Here is a 17,316-nt window from a genome sequence, read left to right on the forward strand (position 1 = left end):
ATCAAATCCTCCTGCTAACTTTAAAGCTACAGTTCAGAAAGTATGTCTCCCCCTTCTGGCCGTCAGAGTAATTACACAAATATTACTGACGCACGCTCGCGATGTGCGTACAGTTTACAGTTGCCTCTCTTGTTTCAGTGTTCTCCGACAAGAAAAAGACCATCCAGTGGTGAGACGGTGAATTCGTAGAAGCGTAGCTACATTTGTAACTCTGGTTTCTCTGATACAGTTACCTAGTTGCAGTAGCCTACTTTGTCTCTTCAGCAGTTGCTCCCCTCTTCAGCTCTGGTAAACAGCTAAAATACACCGCTACAAGTGCCAGATTCGAAACGCGAAAATAATGGCCTGGCACTGATGAGCTCAATCTGCACTGTATATGAATCAGTTTGCAAAGGGCTCGAATATAATGAGTGTTATATTATATGTATATATTAAGATTTGTAATTAGACTTCCATGGTCACTTTGTGCTTTTCCTGCAACTCTATTCTCTTCATCACTTCGCTTTCACCCTTTATTTAGTATTAGGACCCTGTTGAAGCTGTATCATTACAAACACTTAGGTACCTTTCAGTCTTTCTCCATACCGGTCAGCGAAAGTGACAGCAGGCGCATTTCATCGGCGGCGAAAGTCAAAATACCCACCGTGCCATTAGTGACTGTGGAGTGGCTCGAAGCGCAACAGGCTTTGAATGAGAGCAGCATGGTTGGCCTTTTTCCTGGAGCTTTCCAATGTTCGCTGCCCTCTCCTGGCGCTGTTCAGGTCTTCCTTTTACAGCACCGGGGAGCACTTCCACTCCTATTTTTCATCAGCCTCATGTAGGGCTGACCCCTTTCTTTTCATTCTCCACTTGATTACACAGCTGGCTAGTGAAAGAAAGAAAAATGTGGGATTTCTGATCTATATTCTCTTCATCTAAGAAATAGTTTAATGCAATATTCACCATAGTATGTTACATTCATAGTGCTTTCGTCTTAGGAAACGACAGGATGTTTGATTCCCGTACCTGCTGCTCTATGTCTCTTTCAGTGCTAATTCATCTTGTAATATGTCAAAGGATTCAGTAGTAGCGAAAACTGGCTCGGGTCCCACTAATGAAAGACAAAACATGATGAAACACACAAGGTTTTTTGTCATCGGTGAGCTTCATAAGTGGTGCTCAAGAACGTCGGCCCACTCATCACACTCCAGGATAAATGTGTGCATCCACTTTATCGCACACACATGCACGAATCAGTGTGGGGGCAGGAGCGCATAGGCAGGACTCGGGAATGAAAGCAGTGGGCAGGCTGCTATTGATTGACTTGCAGGCCTCGCTAAGCTGTTAACGTGACAAAGACGTGTGAAGCTGATGCTCTGCTGAGATCCATCATAAACCTAAATTGCTGAAAGCTGCTAGCAGCCAGTGTCCTGACGAATTTTAAGCTGTGGCCGTATATAGTTAGATGCGTTTCATCTTGTCCTGTCTTTCCGGAGGTCGAGGCCCCACCTGTAGCCCGTAACCAGTATACAAAAAAGGTCAGAGCTGTCTCTATTTCATGTTCGACCAGACTGTCGTTGCCAGACCCCTCTTCTACACTGTGGTGTGCTGGGGAGGCCTTCCCCCTCACCGGCTCTCAGTACGTATTAGGACTGATTTTAAGATCTTTGTGTTTCCATGCAAATAACGTAACTCTGCTGTTATGTTCATTTCTCAGGAGCTGCAAAAATGCTCCTGGCCCAACTTGACCCGGGACATGTTCAATTACCTAAAAGTGTGTTTATATCTCATTATTAGCTCCATTACTAAACATTTTCAATCAATATTTAGTGCAATGGCGTTCTTTGCCTCTTCACAGATCATGGCTCAATGAGGATAAAAAAATTAAAAATTTAAGAAAAAGCTTGTTCAAATTTTAATTTTAATGTACACTGGAGAAACCTACATATCATTTATTTATTTATTTATTTATTTAATTTATTTTATATTTATGTATTCGTGTTTCCTGTCTGGTTTTACGGTTCTTGCAGCTCTGAATGAAAGGCACGTCGGTCATCCTTTGCTATCCTTAAATGAAACTTAGACCAAAGTTCAATAAGGAAGATCTGGCCCCTTCACGATCTTTTCCTCCTCCTAATGGAGGCCTGTCGCTCTGCTTCCGTATTTCTTTAATTTTCCCGCGCTGTCAAAATCAGTCGGTCCTCAGTTACTACGTCACTGCTTTGGTCCAATGAACAGATCAGGTCCAACAGCACCATCTACTGGTGAAAAGCGCAAACACTGTCAGGACACGCCCCTCCACACTGACAAGCAGCAAACCAGTTAGTGAGCTGACCGTGTGAAGCTGCTTGGACTTTCTGTGTGTTTCCCTAATTATGTGTGCGCTCTTGAGGAAATGTAAGTGCTTTCTACTTCTTAGTTATGGATAATTTGATCATTATTGCAGTTAGTGTTGTTATAGGGAAGTATATTGTGTGAGTTTGAGTTAGCTAAGTAGCCTGTGTCTCAGGAGTAGTTAGCTCTGCTTCTTGCTAGCACTGCTGCTAAATGTGAGGGCATAAATAGTGTGATGAATATTTGTTTGTTCCACTACTACTTTTACACCTCTGTTGTTGTTGTATTATGCAAGTAGTTTGCGCATAAGTGAGGGATATTACTGGTGAACCGTAACTTTCTGTACTCATATGGCAGCTTATTCAGGAATGTTTATTTGATTTAACTGCTGAATACTACACTGAGCATTTTTTATAATACAGTTTATTGCCTTTCTTTTTCTCAGTTATGTTAAAGCCCATCAACCTTCATTAAAGACGACAAATTAGATCTCTCAAGTGCCTTGATTCTCTAACCGGAATCATAGTCCATGATGCACCGCCTCAACCAGCCATCCTTTCACAGAGGCTCGCCCTCAAACAGAACTATTTGCCCGCCTTCTCCCAGCCAATCGCATTACACAATAATATATCATCAGAGGGACTGAACCAATACTTTTACTTTAACCACACTTTACTAAAACTAGTTTTACTTGTTTTGCATGCAGTTTTATTTGTAATAGAGCATTTTTTCAAGGCCGCAATGGACTTGGCGAAATTTGACAAGTCCAAACCCATGGACATCACCGGACTTGATATCTTCTCCAAGAATGTGGTAAATGATGGCTAAGAGAAGAAGCTTAAGTCAATTTCACTACTAAGCTACTGCGTTTTAGTCATGTTAGATTTTAGGGAGTGATGTCAAACTATTAGCACTTATGACTTAGAAATGATAGAGCTAATGATAAGAAAACTAGTCAGTTTATTCAAATGACACATCAAAGCACCCAAGAAACCAAACAAAACAAAGAATTTACAAGCGTGTGTCTTTTCTCCCAGTTATCCCCTTTCTGTTCATCGTAAACAGGACATCAAATCATGTGATTACACTTTACAGACAAAAACCTCTCCCATTGATCTCAATGTGCATAAAAAAGCAGCAACATATCTTGGTAAATTTGAACTACAATACTTGTACAATACTGGCAACTTTAATCTGTGTAATACAACATGATTTGACAATATTTCTGCACCTCATTGGTATCAAAAATACATTTCCATTAAAGTACATTATAAAATCAAGTCACCACTGATGATAATGCAATGTTACACTTGTCAGATCTCTTAGGGATGCAGTGATACGGAATATCCGTCTGATGCGGCGTTCAGGCACTTTGACTGTGTCCCCTAAAAGTTTTTAGTGGTACATGCTCAGTTTACTTTGTTGAGTGATCTGAAGTCAACAACCCAGATGTGGTATTGGAAAACCCAGAATATCTATCCATGAAAAAATAAGCAAATTTTATTACTTAGATGACATTTCAGAGGCGGTGCTGAGAGTAGTAATGAAGATCAGGTTTAATTTCTTTGTGAGCTCTAGAGGAGGACCAAAATAATCTAGTTAGTTTGAGGTACAGGTGTTATGATGAGGGGGGCAGAATTTAATCCATTCTCGACGTCCTGAGGGCAAAAGTATGGATAAAGTTTCTCTGTAAAGTGTTGGCTTTTGAACGAGTAGATGTGCGATCCAGAATCCGCATTATAGAAAGAAACCAATCCTTTATCATGGTCCACGAAGATGCCGACTATTTGAAGCTTCTCTTTCATATTGACTATAACATGTGGACTTTCACCTGCAAAATATGAATCGTCTAACCCAAAGATCCAGTAACCATCTGACACTGATAGCTTTGTATCTCCCTTTCTATCCACAGACTCTCTGACTACTCCCACGGCCCACTTAATCTTCTTTTTAACCTGCACCTCAAAGTAAAACTTCCCTCTTGTGAAGCCCTCCTTTGCCAGAACTTCTGGATATAACTCAAATCTCTTTGGATTGTTGGGAAGAGTTTGTTCATCTCCTTTCGCAACCTGTTTTCCATCTTGAGTTATGATAAGTGAGCATTGTGCTGTGTCTGGGTCAAGAGTTAAATCCACTGCATGTTCTCTCATTCTTTTCATTTTGATCTCAGGAATCTTTTGCACAATTTCATCAGTTGTGTGTTTCAACTCAGCTACAGCCCTCCTCACATCCTCAAAAGACACGTTACTCTGAACATTAACATTGGTCCAGTCTTTATCCAGAGGAGAGGACAGGGTTGGGAAGTTCTGGAGAAAACTGTGATGGTCCTCAGACTGCTCCAGCTGCTCCAGCTGACTGCTTCTTCTTTCAAGCTCAGCGACTTCCATCCTCAGTTCTTTGAGAAACCCTTCAGCCTTTTGCTTCGTTGCTTTGTGTCTCTCATCAATCACCTCAACAATCTCAGCCTGGCTTCTCTGAATGTAGGAGATGAAGTCAGAGAACACCTGAACACAGGCTTCTTTCTCTTCCTCAGCTTCTCTCTGGCTGACGTCAAGGGACTTTTCCAGCTCATCTATCTTATCAGATCGTGATTGTATCATCTTTTGGATATCTGTCTTCACTGCATCTTTTTTTACTATCACTGATTCATATTCTTCCTCTACAGAGACAATATCATGATTCTTGTGGTCCGTTTGGAAACATGAGACACAAACACAAGCCTGGTCAGTCCTACAGTACAGTTCTGTCACCTTGTTGTGCTTTTTGCACATCTTGTCATCAAGATCACTCACAGGATCAATTAGCTTGTGGCTCCTAAGACCTGGAACTCTCTGATGAGGCTCAAGGTGGACTTGACAGAAAGACGCCAGACACATCAGGCAAGACTTAACAGCCTTTTCTTTCACATCAGAGCAGATATCACAAAAAACGACAGGGAATCCTGGAAGCTGTGGCTTTGGAGCAGACGATTTGACTTGAATCATCTTTGCAAACTCAGCAGCTAGCTCAGACATGACGGTGTTGACGTGGAGTTCAGGCCTTGAAGAAAATGTTGTTTTGCAGAATGGACACTGGCAAATGGTGTTACTGTCCCAGTACTTGTTGATACAAGCAGTGCAGAAGTTGTGTCCACACGGCGTTGACACTGGCTGGGTAAAGACATCCAGACAGATTGAGCACAGGAACCTCTCCTCTGACAGCAGACTGCTGGCAGTAGCCATATCTGTAAAACAATGACAAAGTAAAAATTCAATCAGAATTCAACTCAGTGTGCAGAACAAACTGTTGTATATTGTATTTTTGTTTTCAGTAGAACCCAGAAAATGAATGCGAGCTTACCTGCAATTTGTAACAGCAGCTCAGAGAATATGGGAGCAAATGAAAGCTACAGTGAAAACGTGTCTCTTCATTTAGTTTCGTTTCAGCATGTTGATGCTGTTGATGGGTGGAACCTCTGCTGCTCCTTTTACTTCCTGGTAGAATTTAACTCTTTCCTCTCCACTGGCACTACAGGTATTTGTAACAATTGCCTTTTCAATTATTAACAATCATCCCTGCAGTCATTTGGTAATTATTATATTGTTATTTTTCTTACATAAGTTATACATGGTATTAATTCCTGACTTTGCAGTTGTAGCAGCTTGTACAGATGAAAGATAAAAGACCTATCTATCTATCTATGGCCCTGAGGGCTTAAACCACTCAGTTTCACAGAAAATACAATGAAACCCTGAAACTTACTTCAAATACACCAAGAATTTTAAATGTTGTCAAGCTGATTATGTTTTTATGTGTTAGCTTGTGTTTTGTTTGTTGTATCCAGAATGAACATAATGCATCGTTTACCTCTTTTACCTCGAATTCATTTTATTTATTTATTTTTTACCTGATATAAATTGATCAATAGACAAAATGAGGGATCACAATTTTTTTTAACGGTTCAGTTTTAAATTGCCGTGCGTCTCTCAAACAGAAGAGCTTACAGGAAGTCAGGATACTTGTAAGTTAGTCAGAAGATGTTTATTTAAGTGACATGTTAAATGCAAAGTGCTCAAGAAACCAGCAAAACGCTGAATTTACAAGCATGGGTCTTTTCTCCCAGTACAGTTCCTTTCTGTACATCATCATTTGGTTGTTTGTCAGAAATCATGTAAGTTTTCAGTAATGATGACACTTTACTGCCTAAAACCTCTCCCAGTGATCACAATGTGCATGATAAAGCAACAACATGTCTTGATACATTTGACCTACATGAGCCTTAGTCATTTCAATACATCAGGATTTGACGATGTTTCTGCAGATCATTGATATCATGCAAAAATTTACATTATATTACATTATACAAGGAAAACCACTGAGCATGAAAAGTTACACTTCACTGCAGCAATTTGAAGGCAATACACTGACACTGATTCTAACAAGTTTTGGACAGAATTGAAAATCAAGTTACAACAGTAATGTCACTATTAAGTTCCTATGTTGGTGCTTGGTATTGGCAACTTGTCAAATATCTGCACTTTCACACAATTTGACAGAAAGTGGTACGGCTACATCCCTCATGTCTATGCACGAAAAAGAAGGTTTTGCAGAGAGTAGTAATAAAGAGCAGGTTTCATTTCTTTGTGACCTCTGGAGGAGGACCAAAATGATCTAGTTAATTTGAGGTACGGGTGTTATGATGAGGGGGGCAGAATTTAATCCACCATAGCTGTGTTGAGGGCAAAAGTATGGATAAACTTTCTCTCTAAAGAGTGGGCCTATGAACGAGTAGATGTGCGATCCAGAATCCACATTATAGAAAGAAATCAATCCTTTACCATGGTCCACCAAGATGCCGACTGTTTCAAGCTCCTCTTTCATATTGACTACAACTTGTGGATTTTCAGATACAAAATATGAACCCTCATATAACTCCAAGGTCCAGTAACCATCGTAAACTGTTCGATCCGTGTCTTCTTTTATATCTACAAACTCTTTGACTACTCCCACAGCCCATTCTGTCTTTTCTTTCACCTGCACCTCAAAGTAAAACTTCCCTCTTGTGAAGCCCTCCTTTGCCAGAACACCTGGATACATCTGAAATCTCTTTGGATTGTTGGGAAGAATTTATTTGTCTCTTGTCGCAACCTGTTTTCCATCTTGACTTATGACAAGTGAGCGGTGTGCTGTGTCTGGGTCAAGAGTTAAATCCACTGCATATTCTCTAATTCCTTTCATTTTGATCTCAGGAATCTTTTGCACAATTTCATCAATTAAGTGTTTCACCTCAGCTACAGCCCTCCTCACTTCTTCAAAAGACACGTTACCCTGAATACCAACGTTGGTCCAGTCTTTATCCAGACAGAAGACATCCAGACAGATGGAGCAGAGGAACCTCTCCTCTGACAGCCGACTGCTGGCAGTAGCAAAATCTGTAAAATGAACCAATTAAAAATTCAACCAGAGTTCAACTCAGTGTGCAGAACAAACTGTTGTGATGGCCCTCAGCCATTTTGTGTTTTGCTGGCCTCTCTGTGTTTCTCCCATCCCAGGTTCTCTCTGCCTGTTTCCTCGAACCTCGTTCAGGGAGATCCACCCCACCTGTAGCTTCATCTATAAAGGCACGTCCTTTCTAAGATGGCGCTCTCTCTCCTTCCTGGATGACTGGTGAACCCAGGCACCCCAGTGTAGTTTTGTTTGTTCGGTTTGGTTGTATTCTATTGGCTCTTTTGATTCCTCATAATTACATACACACCTTGCACATCCAGCACCTTTCATCACAGCACTGATTACTGACCTACACTTAAATCCTGTTCTTTAAATAAATTTACGGTTAATTTATCTGGTCGCTGTGCGGTTTTCCTTCCTTGGTTGTACTCTTGAACGAGTTGGGCATTACACTGTTGACATTGTATTTTTGTTTTCAGTAAAACCCAGAAAATGAAGTAAATCTTACCTGCAATTTGTAACAGTAGATCAGAGAAAATGGGGAGGAAATCAAAGTTACAGTGAAAACGTTTCTCTTCATTCAGTTTCGTTTCGGCATGATGGTGCTGGTGATGGGTGAAACCTCTGCTGCTCCTTTTACTTCCTGGTAGAATGTAGCTCTTTCCTCTCCACTCGCACTACGGGTATTTGTAACAATTACTTTTTTAATTATGAACATGTTATTGGTTCCTGACTTTGGATTTGTAGCAGCTTGTAAAGATAAAAGGTCCTGAGGGCTCAAACCATTCCGTTTCACAGAAAATACAAGAACACCTACACAAGAGCTTCAAACAAAGAAAATACAACCGAACAGCAAAATACGGAAACACAGTGAAAAACTGAAACTTGCTTCAAATACACCAAGAATTTTAAATGTTGTCTCGCTGATTATGTTTTTATGTTTGCTTCTGTTTTGTTTGTTGTCTCCAGAATGAACATAATGCATTGTTTACCTCTTTTACCTCAAATTCTTTTTTTTCTTTTTTTTTTTTACCTGATATAAATTTATCAACAGACGAAATGAGGGATCACATTTTTTTTTAACGGTTCAGTTTTAAATTGCTGTGCGTCTCTCAAACAGAAGAGCTTACAGGAAGTCAGGATACTTGTAAGTCAGTCAGAAGATGATTATTTAAGTGACATTAAATGCAAAGTTATCAAGAAACCAGCAAAACGCTGAATTTACAAGCATGTGTCTTTTCTCCTAGTGCAGTTCCTTTCTGTACACCATCAACAGATCATTTGGTTATTTGTTTGTCATAAATCATGTAATTTTTCAGTAATGATGACACTTTACTGCCTAAAACCTCTCCCAATGATCACACTGTGCCTGATAAAGCAACAACACGTCTTGATACATTTGAATTACATTAACCATAATCATTTCAATACATCAGGATTTGACGATATTTCTGCAGATCATTGATATTGTGCAAAAATTTACATTATAGTACATTATACAAGGAAAACCACTGAGCATGAACAGTTACACTTCACTGCAGCAATTTGAAGGCAATACACTGACATTGATTCTAACCATTTTTGGACAGAATTGAAAGTCAAGTTACAACAGTAATGGCAACTTGTCAAATATCTGCACTTTCACACTATTTGACAGAATGTGGTACGGCTACATCCCTCGTGTCTATGCATGAAAAAGAAGGTTTTGCAGAGAGTAGTAATGAAGAGCAGGTTTCATTTCTTTGTGACCTCCAGAGGAGGACCAAAATGATCTAGTTAATTTGAGGTACGGGTGTTATGATGAGGGGGGCAGAATTTAATCCACCATGGCTGTGTTGAGGGCAAAAGTATGGATAAAGTTTCTCTCTAAAGAGTGGGCCTATGAACGAGTAGATGTGCGATCCAGAATCCACATTATAGAAAGAAATCAATCCTTTACCATGGTTCACCAAGATGCCGACTGTTTCAAGCTCCTCTTTCATATTGACTGCAACTTGTGGATTTTCAGACACAAAATATGAACCCTCATATAACTCCAAGGTCCAGTAACCATCGTAAACTGTTCGATCCGTGTCTTCTTTTATATCTACAAACTCTTTGACTACTCCCACAGCCCATTCTGTCTTTTCTTTCACCTGCACCTCAAAGTAAAACTTCCCTCTTGTGAAGCCCTCCTTTGCCAGAAGATCTGGATACATCTCAAATCTATTTGGATTGTTGGGAAGATTTTGTTCATCTCCTGGAGCAACCTGTTTTCCATCTTGACTTATGACAAGTGAGCTGTCTGCTGTGTCTGGGTCAAGAGTTAAATCCACTGCATATTCTCTAATTCCTTTCATTTTAAACTCAGGAATCGTTTGCACAATTTCACCAAATATGTGTTTTGCCTCAGCTACAGCCCTCCTCACATCCTCAAAAGACATGTTACTCTGAACACTTACGCTGGTCCAGTCTTTATCCAGAGGAGAGGACAAGGTTGGGAAGTTCTGGAGAAAACTGTGATGGTCCTCAGACTGCTCCAGCTGCTCCAGCAGACTGCTTCTTCTTTCAAGCTCAGCGACTTCCATCCTCAGTTCTTTGAGAAACCCTTCAGCCTTTCGCTTCGTTGCTTTGTGTCTCTCTTCAATCACCCTAACAATCTCAGCCTGGCTTCTCTGAATGGAGGAGATGAAGTCAGAGAACACCTGAACACAGGCTTTTTTCTCTTCCTCAGCTTCTCTCTGGCTGACGTCAAGGGACTTTTCCAGCTCATCTATCTTATCAGATCGTGATTGTATCATCGTTTGGATATCTGTCTTCACTGCATCTTTTTTTACTATCACTGATTCATATTCTTCCTCTAGAGAGACAATATCATGTTTCTTGTGCTTAGTTTTAAAACATGAGACACAAACACAAGCCTGGTCAGTCCTACAGTACAGTTCTGTCACCTTGTTGTGCTTTTTGCACATCCTGTCATTGAGATCACTCACAGCAACAATTAACTTGTGGCTCCTAAGACCTGGAATTCCCTGATGAGGCTTGAGGTGGATTTGACAGAAAGACGTCAGACACGTCAGGCAAGACTTAACAGCCTTTTCTTTCATACCAGAGCAGATATCACAGAAAACGACAGGGAATCCTGGACGCTGTGGCTTTGGAGCAGAGGATTCGACTTGAACCATCTTTGCAAACTCAGCAGCTAGCTCAGATATGACGGTGTTGACGTGGAGTTCAGGCCTTGAAGAAAATGTTGTTTTGCAGAATGGACACTGGCAAATGGCGTTACTGTCCCGCTGCTTGACTCTGATTGGGTAAAGACATCCAGACAGATGGAGAACAGGAACCTCTCCTCTGACAGCAGACTGCTGGCAGTAGCAAAATCTGTAAAATTAACCAAGTAAAAATTCAAGCAGAATTCAACTCAGTGTGCAGAACAAACTGTTGTGATGGCCCTCAGCCATTTTGTGTTTTGCTGGCCTCTCTGTGTTTCTCCTGTCCCAGGTTCTCTAAATTACGGTTAATTTATCTGGTCACTGTGCGGTTTTCCTTCCTTGGTTGTGCTCTTGAACGAGTTGGGCATTACACTGTTGACATTGTATTTTTGTTTTCAGTAAAACCCAGAAAATGAAGTAAATCTTACCTGCAATTTATAACAGCAGCTCGGAGAATATAGAACGGAAATCAAAGTTACAGTGAAAACGTTTCTCTTCATTTAGTTTCGTTTTGGCATGATGGTGCTGGTGATGGGTGAAACCTCTGCTGCTCCGTTTACTTCCTGGTAGAATTTAACTATTTCCTCTCCACTCGCACTACGGGTATTTGTAACAATTACTTTTTTAATTATGAACATCTTATTGGTTCCTGACTTTGCAGTTGTAGCAGCTTGTAAAGATAAAAGGTCCTGAGGGCTCAAACCATTCCGTTTCACAGAAAATACAAGAATACCTACACAAGAGCTTCAAACAAAGAAAATATAACCGAACACAGGAACAACACTCGAAATGTAGAAACACAATGAAAAACTGAAACTTGCTTCAAATACACAAAGAATTTTAAATGTTGTCAAGACGATTTTGTTTTTACAGGAAGTCAGGATACTTGTAAGTTAGTCAGAAGATGTTTTCTTTAACTGACATGTTAAATGCAAAGTGCTCAAGAAACCAGCAAAACGAAGAATTAACAAGCATATGTCTTTTCTCCGAGTACAGTTCCTTTCTGTACACCATCAACAGGTCATTTGGTTATTTGTTTGTCATAAATCATGTAATTTTTCAGTAATGATGACACTTTACTACCTTAAACCTCTCCCAATGATCACAATGTGCATGATAAAGCAACAACATGTCTTGATACATTTGAATTTCATTAACCTTAGTCATTTCAATACATCAGGATTTGACGATGTTTCTGCAGATCATCAATATCGTGCAAAAATTTACATTATAGTACATTAAACAAGAAAAACCACTGAGCATGAAAATTTACACTTCACTGCAGCAGTTTGAAGGCAACACACTGACACTGATTCTAACAATTTTTGGACAGAATTAAAAGTCAAGTTACAACAGTAATGTCACTATGTAGTTCTTATAACCCCTTTATTTCACCACATTACCCCCATACTACAGCATCTCCATTGGCTCCCAGTCAAACTCAGAATCGACTTCAAAATCCTTCTGCACACCTTCAAGGCCATCCATAACCTCGCCCCTCCCTATCTGTCAGATCTCCTCCATACTGTCACCCCCTCCCACTCCCTGAGATCCTCCTCCTCTATTCACCTCTCTGTCCCTTCGGCCTGCCTCAGTACCATGGGGAGCAGAGCCTTCAGTTGCTCTGCTCCCCAACTCTGGAACTCACTCCCACCGGACATCCGTAACATTGACTCTTTCCCTCTCTTCAAATCCAGACTCAAAACACAAGTGTTCCAGAAAGCATACTCACTGTGATTGCACTGTTCCATTTTATCCTGTCTTTTTTGTTTGTGTCTTATTGTTCTGTCTTTGTAAAGTGTCCTTGTGTGTCCAGAAAGGCGCTTATAAAAACAATGTATTATTATTATTATCATTATCATTATTATATTGGTGCTTGGTATTGGCAACTTGTCAAATATCTGCACTTTAACACTATTTGACAGAAAGTGGTATCGCTACATCCCTGATGTCTATGCATGAAAGAGAAGGTTCAGCAGAGAATGGTAATAAAGAGAAGGTTTAATTTTTTTGTGACACCTAGAGGAGGACCAAAATGATCTAGTTAGTTTAAGGTATTGGTGTTATGATAAGGGGGGCAGAATTTAATCCACCATTGCGGTACTGAGGGCAAAAGTACGGATAAAGTTTCTCTGTAAAGTGTTGGCCTTTGAATGAGTAGATGTGCGATCCAGAATCCACATTATAGAAAGAAACCACTCCTTTATCATAGTCCACAAAGATGCCGACTGTTTGAAGCATCTCTTTAATTTTGAGTGCAACTTGTGAATTTTCATATGCAAAATATGAACCCTCATCTAACCCAAAGGTCCAGTAACCATCGTAAACTGACATACTGTTTCCCTTTCTATCTACAGACTCTCTGACTACTCCAACAACCCATTCCGTCTTCTTTTTAACCTGCACCTCAAAGTAAAACTTCCCTCCTGTGAAGCCCTCCTTTGCCAGAACTTCTGGATACTTCTCAAATCTCTTTGGATTGTTGGGAAGATTTTGTTTGTCTCCTGGAGCAACCTGTTTTCCATCTTGACTTATGACAAGTGAGCAGTGTGCTGTGTCTGGGTCAAGAGTTAAATCCACTGCATGTTCTCTCATTCTTTTCATTTTGATTTCAGGAATCTTTTGCACAATGTCATCAGTTGTGTGTTTCACCTCAGCTACAGCCCCCCTCACTTCCTTAAAAGACACGTTACTCTGAACACCAACGTTTGTCCAGTCTTTATCCAGAGAAGAGGACAAGGTTGGGAAGTTCTGGAGAAAACTGTGATGGTCCTCAGACTGCTCCAGCTGCTCCAGCTGACTGCTTCTTCTTTCAAGTTCAGCGATTTCCATTCTCAGTTCTTTGAGAAACCCTTCAGCCTTTTGCTTCGTTGCTCTGTGTCTCTCATCAATCACCTCAACAATCTCAGCCTGGCTTCTCTGAATGGAGGAGATGAAGTCAGAGAACACCTGAACACAGGCTTCTTTCTCTTCCTCAGCTTCTCTCTGGCTGACGTCAAGGGACTTTTCAAGCTCATCTATCTTATCAAATCGTGATTGTATCATCTTTTGGATATCTGTCTTCACTGCATCTTTTTTTACTATCACTGATTCATATTCTTCCTCCAGAGGGACAACAGTATGACTTCTGTGTTCAGTTTTTAAACATGAGACACAAACACAAGCCTGGTCAGTCCTACAGTACAGTTCAGTCAACTTGTTGTGCTTTTTGCACATCCTGTCATCAAGATCACTCACAGGATCAATTAGCTTGTGGCTCCTAAGACCTGGAACTCTCTGATGAGGCTCAAGGTGGACTTGACAGAAAGACGTCAGACACATCAAGCAAGACTTAACAGCCTTTTCTTTCGCATCAGAGCAGATATCACAAAAAACAACAGGGAATCCTGGAAGCTGTGGCTTTGTAGCAGAGGATTTGACTTGAACCATTTTTGCAAACTCAGCAGCTAGCTCAGATATGAAGGTGTTGACGTGGAGTTCAGGCCTTGAAGAAAATGTTGTTTTGCAGAATGGACACTGGCAAATGGTGTTACTGTCCCAGTACTTGTTGATACAAGCAGTGCAGAAGTTGTGTCCACACGGCGTTGACACTGGCTGGGTAAAGACATCCAGACAGATGGAGCACAGGAACCTCTCCTCTGACAGCAGACTGCTGGCAGTAGCCATATCTGTAAAACAATGACTAAGAAAAACTTCGATCGGAATTCAACTCAGTGTGCAGAACAAACTGTTGTATATTGTATTTTTGTTTTCAGTAGAACCCAGAAAATGAATGAAATCGTACCTGCAATTTGTAACAGCAGCTCAGAGAAAATAGGGAGCAAATGAAAGTTACAGTGAAAACGTGTCTCTTCATTTAGTTTCGTTTCAGCATGTTGGTGCTGTTGATGGGTGGAACCTCTGCTGCTCCTTTTACTTCCTGGTAGAATTTAACTCTTTCCTCTCCACTCACACTACGGGTATTTGTAACAATCGCCGCTGTTATTTGGTAATTATTATATTGTTACTTTTCTTACATAAGTTATACATTGTAATTGATTCCTGACTTTGCAGTTGTAGCAGCTTGTACATATTAAAGATAAAAGGTCTATCTATTTATCTATCATTCAACTACAGTGGCCCCAATGGCTTAAACCACTCAGTTTCACAGAAAACACAATGAAACCCTGAAACTTCAAATACACCAAGAATTGTAAATGTTGTCAAGCTGATTATGTTTTTATGTGTTAGCTTGTGTTTTGTTTGTTTTCTCCATACTGAGCATAATGCATTAAACAGAAGAGCTTCCAGGAATTAGTCAGAAGATGTTTATTTAAGCGACATGTTAAATGCAAAGTTCTCAAGAAACCAGCAAAACGCAGAATTTACAAGCATGGGTCTTTTCTCCCAGTACGGTTCCTTTCTGTACATCATCAACAGGTCATTTGGTTGTTGGTTGATACATTAGAACCACATTAGCCTTAGTCATTTCAATACATCAGGATTTGACGATATTTCTGCAGATCGTTGATATTGTGCAAAAATTTACATTATAGTACATTATACGAGGAAAACCACTGAGCATGAAAAGTTAAACTTCACTGCAGCAATTTGAAGGCAACACACTGACATTGATTCTAACCATTTTTGGACAGAAATGAAAATCAAGCAACAACAGTAATATCACTATTAAGTTCCTATGTTGGTGCTTGGTATTGGCAACTTGTCAAATATCTTTCACACAATTTTCACAGAAAGTGGTATCGCTACATCCCTCATGTCTATGCACGAAAAAGAAGGTTCTGCAGAGAGTAGTAATAAAGAGCAGGCTTCATTTCTTTGTGACCTCTAGAGGAGGACCAAAATAATCTAGTTAATTTGAGGTACGGGTGTTATGATGAGGGGGGCAGAATTTAATCCACCATAGCTGTGTTGAGGGCAAAAGTATGGATAAAGTTTCTCTCTAAAGAGTGGGCCTATGAACGAGTAGATGTGCGATCCAGAATCCACATTATAGAAAGAAATCAATCCTTTACCATGGTCCACCAAGATGCCGACTGTTTCAAGCTCCTCTTTCATATTGACTGCAACTTGTGGATTTTCAGATACAAAATATGAACCCTCATATAACTCCAAGGTCCAGTAACCATCGTAAACTGTTCGATCCGTGTCTTCTTTTATATCTACAAACTCTTTGACTACTCCCACAGCCCATTCTGTCTTTTCTTTCACCTGCACCTCAAAGTAAAACTTCCCTCTTGTGAAGCCCTCCTTTGCCAGAACACCTGGATACATCTCAAATCTCTTTGGATTGTTGGGAAGAATTTGTTTGTCTCTTGTAGCAACCTGTTTTCCATCTTGACTTATGACAAGTGAGCGGTGTGCTGTGTCTGGGTCAAGAGTTAAATCCACTGCATATTCTCTAGTTCCTTTCATTTTGATCTCAGGAATCTTTTGCACAATTTCATCAACTATGTGTTTCACCTCAGCTACAGCCCTCCTCACTTCCTCAAAAGACACGTTACTCTGAATACCAACGTTGGTCCAGTCTTTATCCAGACAGAAGACATCCAGACAGATGGAGCACAGGAACCTCTCCTCTGACAGCAGACTGCTGGCAGTAGCAAAATCTGTAAAATGAACCAATTAAAAATTCAACCAGAGTTCAACTCAGTGTGCAGAACAAACTGTTGTGATGGCCCTCAGCCATTTTGTGTTTTGCTGGCCTCTCTGTGTTTCTCCCATCCCAGGTTCTCTCTGCCTGTTTCCTCGAACCTCGTTCAGGGAGATCCACCCCACCTGTAGCTTCATCTATAAAGGCACGTCCTTTCTAAAATGGCGCTCTCTCTCCTTCCTGGATGACTGGTGAACCCAGGCACCCCAGTGTAGTTTTGTTTGTTCGGTTTGGTTGTATTCTATTGGCTCTTTTGATTCCTCATAATTACATACACACCTTGCACATCCAGCACCTTTCATCACAGCACTGATTACTGACCTACACTTAAATCCTGTTCTTTAAATAAATTTACGGTTAATTTATCTGGTCGCTGTGTGGTTTTCCTTCCTTGGTTGTACTCTTGAACGAGTTGGGCATTACACTGTTGACATTGTATTTTTGTTTTCAGTAAAACCCAGAAAATGAAGTAAATCTTACCTGCAATTTGTAACAGCAGATCAGAGAAAATGGGGAGGAAATCAAAGTTACAGTGAAAACGTTTCTCTTCATTCAGTTTCGTTTCGGCATGATGGTGCTGGTGATGGGTGAAACCTCTGCTGCTCCTTTTACTTCCTGGTAGAATGTAGCTCTTTCCTCTCCACTCGCACTACGGGTATTTGTAACAATTACTTTTTTAATTATGAACATGTTATTGGTTCCTGACTTTGGATTTGTAGCAGCTTGTAA

General features: G+C 40.4%; 3 protein-coding genes and 1 pseudogene across 4 annotated transcripts; all 4 read right to left on the reverse strand.

The window, feature by feature from the left end:
• Window positions 1-3,511: 3,511 nt before the first annotated feature.
• Window positions 3,512-5,712, reverse strand: LOC311508305 (E3 ubiquitin-protein ligase TRIM39-like). The gene is made up of 2 exons (XM_084573016.1): window positions 5,653-5,712; window positions 3,512-5,536 (listed from the first exon to the last, which is right to left on the reverse strand). Exon 2 carries the CDS (start codon window positions 5,532-5,534, stop codon window positions 3,909-3,911), a length of 1,626 nt encoding a protein of 541 aa, XP_084429142.1. The 5' UTR covers window positions 5,535-5,536; window positions 5,653-5,712; the 3' UTR covers window positions 3,512-3,908.
• A 3,744-nt stretch (window positions 5,713-9,456) lies between these two features.
• LOC311508883 (zinc finger protein RFP-like) lies at window positions 9,457-11,302 on the reverse strand (annotated as a pseudogene). Its single transcript has 2 exons — window positions 11,257-11,302; window positions 9,457-11,103 (listed from the first exon to the last, which is right to left on the reverse strand). The product of its transcript is annotated as a zinc finger protein RFP-like (transcript).
• A 359-nt stretch (window positions 11,303-11,661) lies between these two features.
• On the reverse strand, window positions 11,662-14,897 carry LOC311508596 (E3 ubiquitin-protein ligase TRIM39-like). The gene is made up of 2 exons (XM_084573427.1): window positions 14,719-14,897; window positions 11,662-14,602 (listed from the first exon to the last, which is right to left on the reverse strand). The coding sequence occupies exon 2, from the start codon at window positions 14,598-14,600 to the stop codon at window positions 12,984-12,986; it is 1,617 nt and encodes a 538-aa protein (XP_084429553.1). The 5' UTR covers window positions 14,601-14,602; window positions 14,719-14,897; the 3' UTR covers window positions 11,662-12,983.
• A 366-nt stretch (window positions 14,898-15,263) lies between these two features.
• LOC311508664 (E3 ubiquitin-protein ligase TRIM39-like) lies at window positions 15,264-16,550 on the reverse strand (the record flags this gene model as incomplete). The annotated part of the gene is made up of 1 exon (XM_084573559.1): window positions 15,264-16,550. A coding segment is annotated over one exon (768 nt), but the record flags the coding sequence as incomplete, so codon positions are not given.
• Between the last annotated feature and the right edge of the window lie 766 nt (window positions 16,551-17,316).

This window comes from Chelon labrosus, assembly GCF_963514085.1.
Source record: "Chelon labrosus genome assembly, chromosome: 23".
Taxonomy (NCBI): domain Eukaryota; kingdom Metazoa; phylum Chordata; class Actinopteri; order Mugiliformes; family Mugilidae; genus Chelon; species Chelon labrosus.